Source organism: Haliotis rufescens, unplaced genomic scaffold, assembly GCF_023055435.1.
Source record: "Haliotis rufescens isolate VD_foot unplaced genomic scaffold, xgHalRufe1.0.p SCAF_1, whole genome shotgun sequence".
Lineage (NCBI taxonomy): Eukaryota > Metazoa > Mollusca > Gastropoda > Lepetellida > Haliotidae > Haliotis > Haliotis rufescens.
The window spans coordinates 22,815,531-22,826,387 of NW_025963779.1; the positions used below are offsets into that span (position 1 = coordinate 22,815,531).

The 10,857-nt window shown below is 42.4% G+C and overlaps 1 protein-coding gene across 1 annotated transcript; it reads right to left on the reverse strand.

Annotated features, from left to right (window-relative positions):
* Positions 1-6,368: 6,368 nt before the first annotated feature.
* Positions 6,369-10,857, reverse strand: LOC124131715 (calmodulin-beta-like). Its single transcript, XM_046495182.2, has 5 exons — positions 10,762-10,857; positions 10,292-10,327; positions 8,476-8,619; positions 6,742-6,987; positions 6,369-6,552 (listed from the first exon to the last, which is right to left on the reverse strand). Exons 2-5 carry the CDS (start codon positions 10,320-10,322, stop codon positions 6,518-6,520), a joined length of 456 nt encoding a protein of 151 aa, XP_046351138.2. The 5' UTR covers positions 10,323-10,327; positions 10,762-10,857; the 3' UTR covers positions 6,369-6,517.

Below are 10,857 nucleotides of genomic sequence, written 5' to 3' on the forward strand. Positions count from 1 at the left end.
AAAATCAACATTTCGTATTTACATTTAGATGCAAAATCACAAATTGGCGGTTTCGTGTGGGAAGTGACTGGTCATGAGCATCAAACAGCCATCTGTTTCACTTTTCAGGCCAGCCAACTACATCCAAACGAAGTACTCTGCAGGGTTGCTGTTTTTGTCAACACACTGCACATAGACTCGATGAAAGTGGTAGTTCAGATTGCCTTTCCTTGAGATAGCATTTCGCTTGGTTGACACTCATTTCTGTACCGTCCATCAACAAAATCCACATCTCCGAGGTCACCACCTGCTCTTGCGAATACATCCCAAATTGAGTTGACCAGCAATTCACAAACGACTTGAGTAAATCTTCAAAATCCATTCGTGAGGCATAGAATCATAAGTGTTTCTGTAAAGTAGACGCAATTTATGGATAACAACTATCTGTTATTATTGTAAAGACGACGTTTCGGTTGATCCTTACACCGTTATCAAGCAAGACTCTCTTGCTTGACAAAGGTGTAAGGATCTATACCGAAACGTCCCCTTTACGGTAATTACAGTAGTTGGTATCCATAAATTGTGTCTACTTTGTCATCCGTCAACTTCTAATTAATGCCTATCAAACAATTCAGCTTTTCTGTAGTATATCCAGCACATTGAGAGGTTACGGTGGTACTTTTTAGCCTCTTCAGGGATCATTATTTTAACCAGCAACACCCTTACAACCCCAACATCCCTTTCTGGCTCCTTTCTGCTCCATGTAAATAATGACATTGGAAGCGCAGTACGATGACACAATATCTGTAAGACATCCTGTAAATATTTTGTGTTGTGTATTCAGACAAGGAATAGGGCGGAAGTTTTTGGAATCACTCAAATCACCTTTCTTTGGGAAATGTTACTGTATTGTTCGGCCAGAACCAGAACCAAGGCGGAACATCCCCTGTATCCACAAGAGAATTTAAACAGTGAAGTAATGGTTTTTGAATACAAGTAAACACTTTCCAATGCCGGTTTCGAATACCATCAGGCCCTTGCGCCGTATTAGATTTGAAGTTTTTGATTACATTTTTCAGGCACTCAGGTGTAATGAAACACAACTATGGTGATCATATTTTTCATGCACATTGTAATCCTCTACCCATGGTTCCTCGAGGTAACAGTTGCCGTGTATAGATCACAACTGTTTGCAAAACCTTTCACTGGAATCCATGGTACATGTAGGTCTGTTCTTAGCACTACCATTGGTTGCATTTAATTGCCTGTAAAAATGGTTTTCATTAGATTTTAACAGTTTATTTGGTTTTATGAGCTTGGTTTTCTTTTGTCCCACTTTCTTTTTCATTCTGTCCAAACCTTTAACTTTGCCTTCAGAGAATCAAGAATTTGATATGGAATTTATTTTTGTTGTCTTGTACTTTGTTTATTTATTTTTCCAAATTGATTTTTGGCGTTTTGACATTGATTGCCCTGAAGAACGTAATTTCAAGCAAAGTTCTATCCAGGATATATCTTTCCTTATTTCAGTTAGTTTTTTTTGGAGCCCGTTTTTCTTTTGAGAATATGATAGGCATTAATGACATAGAGCAACCCATACTTACTGTTATAAAAGGCGATTATGCTTGTCGTAAGAGGCGACTAACGGGATCGGTTGGTCAAGTTCGCTGACTTGGTTGATGCATGTCATCGTATCCCAATAGCGTGGATGTCAATCGCTGGATTGTCTGGTCCAGACTCGATTATTTACAGACCTCCGTCATATAGCTGAAATATTGCTGAGTGCAGCGTTAAACAAAAAACCCCAAACCCAAACAAACAAACATAGAGCTTACTACACGATAGACTACCTGATACTATATTAAAACGAATTGTGTCAAGACGTATCTAACGAGCGTATCTTATCAATGAATTAATAATCAGGAACGAAGTCAGTCATAATCTGACAGAAGGTCATCACCATGGTTTAGCCAATCACGGAACTGAAATTAGATCTTGTGTTTGATACCAGTTATCTCACATAGGTTTCTCTACAGGTGTGGAAGAAAGTGAGTAGGGGAGTATGGTTTCAAGTCGCTTTTAGCAATATTCCAGCAATATCACGGCTGGGGACACCAGAAATAGGCTTCATACATTGTACACATGTCGGGAATCGAACCCGGGTCTTCAGCGTGACGAGCGAACGCTTTAACCACTAGGCTACCCGACCGCCCCTGTGGAAGAAAGGCATTAATGAGATACCATTACTCTCCTCCGACATTAAACTGAAACAGTGTCATATCCCCATTTAAGTTTATACACTATTATGCATTTAATAAAATCCGTTTTGTTTACGCTCCTTCATTGACATCTTTTTTTTCAAAGTAGGTGGGCTGGTACAGTGCAGGTCGGGGCAGCCGGAAATCGCCACTCTAGATATCTCTGCGAGCTGCTCCAGGATGCAAAAGCCGACAGATCCGGTACGGGAGTGTCTTTCACCATTGCTACGCTATCCTCAAGTCAAAGCCATGTCGGATTACCCCCTCACTGTCCAACACAGGCCATTGTTCATTTTAACCATACACCTGTTACCAGACAGTCTTGAAAAAAGCATTCGCTCGTAGTGGCGTTGATACTTCAGAGTTCTTGTCACATTGCTCTAATTTCTAATATTCGCCTTCCGCATTAGAAATTATTTCATAACTTAACCATATTTTCTCTTTCTACCCTATGAATGCTTTAATGTTACAATGTGGATAGTGGGATCCATGGCAGTAATCACCCACCTCGGATCTAACGACCTGGGCCCCGTTCCACAAAGCGATCATAGCGATACGACCGTCGTATGCCAATGTTAGAGTATGGGAGCTACGGTCGTGTTAGCGCTACGATCGCTTTTAAGAACGGGGCCCAGCTACAGATCTGCTCGTCTCTCCTCCAGACGGCTGCTGATGGAAGCCTTTGACCACAATCATCTGATCCAACATGGTGCCGAGGAGGCAGTTGATGGGGGCGCGTTCCTACTCAACCAACGATAAGGCCAGGTCGAGTGAAGGACCTCGGGACAATGCAGATACATCAGCCGGCCATACGGGCCATATATGGTGATACGGTACATTTGGGATGGTGTCCACTTTTCCAGCTTGTTTGTTTGTTTGTTCGGCCAGCGTCACTTTGTCCTCAACCTCATGTCATCTCTCAAGTTATTTACTTAGATAACTTTCGCGTTTTGGCAGGGTAGGGTGCTTATTTCAGGTTTGTCTTTGGTCTTGGCCGGTTATGCGCGTTCGTACTTGACAGAGTACTTGTGGGCTAAATTAATTGATGCTATATTTTACATTTTATTTTAGTCACCAAATTTATAGGTGCTTATCAGCGGTTGGGAATCCATCTTTTTGCCATATTCTATTTCTGTCAGCTTTTAAGCAGAATATATTAGTTTCTTAATTATTATTGCTTTTGCTGTTGGCGAAACTAGTCGCCAATCACTGCTGCTACTGGCAACACCATTTGCCCATTCAAATACCTTTGCTTGATGCACCTACAAGTTCAAACAGTGTCAAACCAAAACAATCATCAAGTCACTATCGTTACCAGTATAGTAGGAATGTATACTAGTATTTCACAAAATAGTATATCGTTATTACATATACAGTCGTTTCATTTCCTTAATATAAATTTCAGGGGCGGTCGGGTAGCCTTGTGGTTAAAGGGTTCGCTCGTCACGCCAAAGACCCGGGTTCGATTCCCGACATGGATGCAATGTGTGAAGCCATTTCTGGTGTCCCCCGCCGTCATATTACTGGAATATTGCCAAAAATGGCGTAAAACCGTACTCACTCACTTATATATTTCATCGGCAAGATATTTAAACATTATTTAGAGGTTATCAGATGGCAAGGTTACATAAGTTAATTTATGCCAGTTTTCATATCATACCCGATATCAACCCGAGACCCCTATATCAGCTTGAGGGCCGAAGGCCAGTGAGCTGATATGGAGGCCGAGGGTTGATATGATGTGATATGGGGTATGACATGAAAACTGCCATAAAATAGCCTTTTTATCATATACCATAACATCAAATTTAAAATGTATCCATTCATGAAACATCCCTCGTGTATGTCCGTAAAATACTAAGAAAAGATATGTTCACCTTGTTTAGAAGATATTGTCACGGGAAAGCTAACCGAGCAGACGACGCTCCAAGGGAGGTAACTCTAATTTCTTACCACTCGGGCTGATGTCGATCGCCATTTCAAAATGCATTGACAAGCCATATATCAGCCCGGGCGGGGTGTAATACGGGTCTGGTTATGACACCGCCTGTGATATGACCGTCTCCATATTGGTTAAATCGCATATTAAATATGGCTCATGCCCCATGATTATGAGTTTTATTAACCGTTTGTAATTCTTGCTCGTGAAAAATAATGATTTGAAAGGCCGTTCGCATTGTAGACAAGTTCGATCATCCGTGACAGCTCGACAAGAGTTTCAGACCCTTATGTATAGCTAGTTGCTATTTTGCGTTGTCATTCCACTGTTCACATTCTCAAGCCATGTGCATATGTTGATGAGCATGGGTTCTCGTAAATCCACTTCCTAAACGAAAGCAGAGTACAGACTTCTTGTCTGACCTACTTGGTTTGTTTACTTAATGGATTAGGTGTGTTTGAGTTCGAGCCTCTAGGTAAACAGTCTGGGTTCTGCCACTTCCATGTCTTCCTGTGTGCGTGGTCGTTGTGGGCGTTGATTGATGTGGGCGTTGATTGATGTGTGTTGATGATTCGGATAAACACCAGCCAGAATTGTTTTCTGAATCAAAGATGGAGGTTTGGAACATTCACGTATTGTATATACATGTATCTGATAACTAATTAGTTCTTTCTTATTTATGGGAAAGCAAGCGTCGCCATTTAATTACGTAAGAGATGGACGAGTATGTATATGTACATTGATGTAAGCGTGGATTATTAATATAAAGTTAAACCCGGATAATTCAAATGGATTAACGTCAGGATTACGGTTGGCCAACAGGATCTAATCATTTCAGATATGAGTAAAACTTTTCAAAGTCGTTATGAATGTAATCAGTGCATTAAGGCATCAGACGTCAGTATGTCTGTTTTGAGGTGAGGTGAGGTGAGATTGGGTTTAACGTCGCGTCCAAGATTTTTGCACTTACATAGCGACGTGCATGCACGTGTATGTGTGTGTGCGGCTGCTTGTACTAGTCCGGACTGATGCCGATTTATAGTGCTTGCTCACTGAGATACCATGCCGCAGTTTAACATGAATACCCCACTCAGGCACAGTATACTGACTCCGAGCCGACCAGTCCGGGCGGACGCTCTACCACAAGACCACGGAGGCGGTCATGTCTGTTTTGAAATTATAACAACATCATATGTATAGGTAAGACTATGCTGTTTAAAAAAATCTGATTTTAGAAGTTTTGGGGAACAAAATTCTTCACGAACTTGCTCATTGTTTTCTCTTTAGGTCTGCAAAATCAACCCTATAATCATGTTAGCCATACTCATGGACTCAACACGTCAGAGGTAAGAAGGAAAAAAGCTACTTTTAAACATGTATGATAGTTTTCAAGTCTTAATGGTTTTTTTCAAAATGTATTAACTTTAATGTAACATTTTCAGTCGGCCAAAATAGGCCCTTATCCTTCCTAATTCCTCCCGGGGAAAAACGTATGGGATAATGTTCCCTTATGCATCTTTTGACGATCCCAGGAGGTGTTCTGATTAGCGGGGTCCAGAGTAACGAGGTTTCACTGTATTTGATTCCAGTGTGTGTCAATCAGGGGAATCACGTGTCTACACACCTGTACATTGACAAGACAAATGGTTTACTCGACGAGTAGATAGCTTGAGGCGAGTGGATGAATAAGTTCACTGTGTATCTGTCACCAGCGACAAGGATGTAAAATACGCACGCCACTCACATGTCCCATCTTCCTGTATGTGCGAGCTGTGTATATGTAGACATATATAAAATCAACATTAACCGAAACACAGCGTTTGACCCAAGACAGGAATATGGTTGAACTAAGGTCTGTAGATACTCGAGTTCAGACAAGACAATCCTGTGACTGACATCTTGAGCCTCAATCATCTTGAAACCTCCAAGCCTGACAACCTGATCCATTTAGTCGGGTCCTACGGCGAGCATAGGTTGCTGTGGACCTATATTGTTACCCGGAATCACCACGTCTCAGTGTCTACCAGCTGACAGCACATGACATCTGCTTTCTTGGAAGTTAAAAGCTCTTGTACGCAAAGCTCAACTGTCGGTGATTCTCCAGTGTTCTGACAGATGGAATAAAACGTTTCGTCTTCAACACCGTAATGTATGACAGACATTTCGAAAAAACAAAAAAAACAAACATGCAACCATTCTTATGAAACGATTAATTTTACTTTGCAGTAACCATCAGTGAAGAAAATCACCAAATTGATTACAGAAGTAATTTTAAAGGACGTTTGTGAATCTGATGTGCCTTGCCCGCGACCACGAGAGGACGTGGGGATATTTCTGTTTCTCACAGCAGTCTTTGACACAGCATCTCTGCAAATTCTGAAACCAAGCAACAAGATGTTCGAGAAACGATTCTTAAATCCAGTGTGAATGATGTGAAAGAGAAGGTGAATTGCGGGCAAGGGATACGGGAATGGTTGGGATAACGACATGAATTGCCATGCAGTCTAATACATGGATATAGTAATATTCTGTATATTGGAAGGCGTAGGTAGATACTCATCATACCTTCATATTTTATTTTGTTTCCAGGGTGTATTTTGACAGCGCTCAGTCCCGTCTCTACCTCATTCTCCGTCAGCCTCTCCCCTACCATCATCACCACCTGCTTCAACATGGACACTTCAATCATCCCGTCCCTGTTGACGTCCAGCACCGCCAGGGCCTCCTTCAGGTGCCGCAGCTCCTGCTCCATGGCGCCGACATGATGCGACATCAACACGGCGTACTCGTCAAACTCAATGTAGCCACTGTCTGCGGGAAAACGTCATCATCAACGCCATCATATAATTATCTGTATTGTTGTATTTTCTTTCCCATACGATTATATAATTCGTCTGTGTGTGATCTTGTATGTGGTTCTTACTGACTTCTTTATGTATTCCTAAACTTCATTATGTCTTCATTCCCTACTTTATCATTTTAACCCTGCTTTTATCATGTTAATCCCAACTTCAGCATGTTATCAATGACTTTATCATTTATCTCTGACTTTGTCATGTTATTCCCAACTTCGGCAAGTTTTAACTGACTTTATCATTTATCTGCTTTTATCATGTTATTCCCAACTTCAGCATGTTATCTCTGACTTTAGCATTTGTCTCTGACTTTATTATGTTATTCCCTACTTCAGCATGTTATCACTGACTTTATCATTTATTTCTGTCTTTATCATGTTATTCCAACGTCAGGATGTTATCTGACTTTATCATTTATTCACTGACTTTATCCCTTTATCCTGACTTTATCATTTATTCATGTTTTCGCTGACTTTATCATGTTTTCTCCAACACTTTAGGGGCGGTTGGGTAGCCTAGCGGTTGAAGCGTTCGCTCGTCACGCCGAAGACCCGGGTTCGAATCCCGACATGGGTACAATGTGTGAAGCCCATTTCTGGTGTCCCCCGCCGTGATATTGCTGGAATATTGCTAAAAGCGGCGTAAAACCATACTCACTCACTCACTCACTCCAACACTTTATCCCGTCTTTATCATGATAGCCCTTCTTTACATAGTGTTTTCCTGGCTTCAGCGTGATTTTCCTGAATGCGTTGAGTGAACTTCATTATAATTTCCCTGATTCCACTATACTGACGTTTTCAATCCATGACATCCTTCTGTTATCCCTGATATACCACTTGAGAAGCCGATGCATAACTAGTCGTGTGTATGAGTAAATGCCCCTGTAAGAGTTCTAAATGCATTAAGTGAAATACATAAATGGGTAAATGTGAGTAAACTAACATGCACTGTCTGATTATATGCGTTTAGGAGTTTTAGAGGTTAATGATAACTGCTACTTGTGAGAACACAATACAATCCCTGTTAATACTTAAACCACAAATGTCAACATTACAAATGAACGAATAGCTTCATGAACATTCGCCAACTTAAACATTTTTGTTTACGTTTTCTGACGTTTCATGGAATACCATTTCCGAAAAATGCAATTTACAGCATTCTTTGACAAGTGTGTTCTTGAATGTTGCCTCTAAAATTTCTGTTAATGTACAAAGAGACATATTCATATACCGTATATCTTAATTCTGTTAGATTGTTATTAAACGTAAGGCTAATAGTTCCATCAGAAACTACAAATGTTTACATACTAGTAGTTTGATGGGGTTGCCATGTAAGAATGTTCATAATCATACACATATGTACACATGTTCTGATCTATATATTCGCTTCAAAGAGTCTTGCTGTACTAAAGTATTTTTAAGGTAGGGGAAGTAACTCTTACTGTCTTCGTCCACTTCTTTTATCATTGCCTCAGCGTCCTGAAGCGTCGGGTTCATACCCAGTAGGCGAGATGCTCTCAGCAGTTCGTGTGACGAAATGCGTCCATCTCCATTTTCATCGATAAGGGAAAACGATTTCTTTATCTCTGTCAACATGAATATCATGTTAAAAAGACATTAACCTCCATACTGAACATCTATCAAGTACTTCATGGTATCTCTTCCAAGGAGGCATACGGTTGGGCTCCCCCTTTACTGTGACCTAGGATCGCCTCAGCTGTTACACCGGGTACATGTGGCACACACCTTGACCTAGGATCGCCTCAACTGTTACACCGGGTACATGTGGCACACACAGTGACCTAGAATCGCCTCAGCTGTTACACCGGGTACATGTGGCACACACCTTGACCTAGGATCGCCTCAGCTGTTACACCGGGTACACGTGGCACAAACAGTGACCTAGGATCGCCTCAGCTGTTACACCGGGTACACGTGGCACAAACAGTGACCTAGAATCGCCTCAGCTGTTACACCGGGTACATGTGGCACACACCTTGACCTAGGATCGCCTCAGCTGTTACACCGGGTACACGTGGCACAAACAGTGACCTAGGATCGCCTCAGCTGTTACACCGGGTACACGTGGCACAAACAGTGACCTAGAATCGCCTCAGCTGTTACACCGGGTACATGTGGCACAAACAGTGACCTAGGATCGCCTCAGCTGTTACACCGGGTACACGTGGCACAAACAGTGACCTAGAATCGCCTCAGCTGTTACACCGGGTACATGTGGCACACACCTTGACCTAGGATCGCCTCAGCTGTTACACCGGGTACACGTGGCACAAACAGTGACCTAGGATCGCCTCAGCTGTTACACCGGGTACACGTGGCACAAACAGTGACCTAGAATCGCCTCAGCTGTTACACCGGGTACATGTGGCACACACCTTGACCTAGGATCGCCTCAGCTGTTACACCGGGTACACGTGGCACAAACAGTGACCTAGGATCGCCTCAGCTGTTACACCGGGTACATGTGGCACACACAGTGACCTAGGATCGCCTCAGCCGCCACACAGGGTACATGTGGCACACACAGTGACCTAGGCTCGCCTCAGCTGTTACACAGGGTACATGTGGCACACACAGTGACCTAGAATCGCCTCAGCTGTTACACCGGGTACATGTGGCACACACAGTGCCCTAGGATCGCCTCAGCTGTTACTCCGGGTAAGTGTGACACACACAGTAAAATAAACTCCGGGAACTTGTGACACACATTGACCTAGACTCGACCTAGCCGTTACTCCAGGTACATGTGATACACACAGTGGCCTAGACTCCGGGTTATGTGTGGCACAAAAAGTGACCTAGAATGGAGCTAGCCGTTCCTCAGGGTACAGGGCGGTCGGGTAGCTTAGTGGTTAAAGCGTTCGCTCGTCACGCCGAAGACCCGGGTTCGATTCGCGACATGGGTACAATGTGTGAAGTCCATTTCTGGTATCCTCCGCCGTTATATTGCTGGAATATTGCGAAAAGCGGCGTAAAATCAAATTCACTCACTCGCACACCTCCGGGTTCGTGTGGCAGGCACAGTAAGCTACGGGGCAGGATGTACCCGGCCGTTACTCTGTGAACCTGTGAAGTTATAAATACTTCATCAAACACGTATTCCATAGTTTGGATCCATTAATGTTGGTGTTGAATGGCACCACAGGTCTAGTCAGACAAAGACATGCATGCAACTACAATGTATAAATAAATATGCATAGCTCTTGTGAGACTTCGTGTAAAGAGTAGGTGACAAACCCTTAATCTGTGCCGGCGTCATATCTTCCATCGTGTCTGAAAGGAAACATAACCTGATCGTAGTGACATTCCTACAGATATTCGTGCGTAATTCATTCTTTGAATTGTTTAAAACTAATTGTGGGGAAACTGTAGCATGCTATTACAAGAAACATTGACTACCCATCCGCGTCTGTACATGAAACTATTTACGATTGGCATAGTTCCCGCCCTCCCGATAGAGAGATGGGTTTGGTCTCATGCAGTCGATGGGAGATAGACATTGTATCAGAATATTTAAAAAATGTTCATCTTTAATCAAGATTTAACTATCCTCAATTAAAATTCGTTACAGAAGAAAAGTTTAAAGAAAGGAAAGTTTACGCACGCACCACGGTTTCATTATATTTAAATGAAAGAACATTAAAGCTATATATATTACGTATTGGGAATAAAATACAATATATAAACCTGTAAATCAAACCCATTACCTTGTAGTGTAGGGCATTAAAACCAGGCGATACAGTAGGGCTCAGTAGCAGTTATAGCTGGCCTTCGCGCATGCGTCGTGCAGCTGTAAAGTCAGG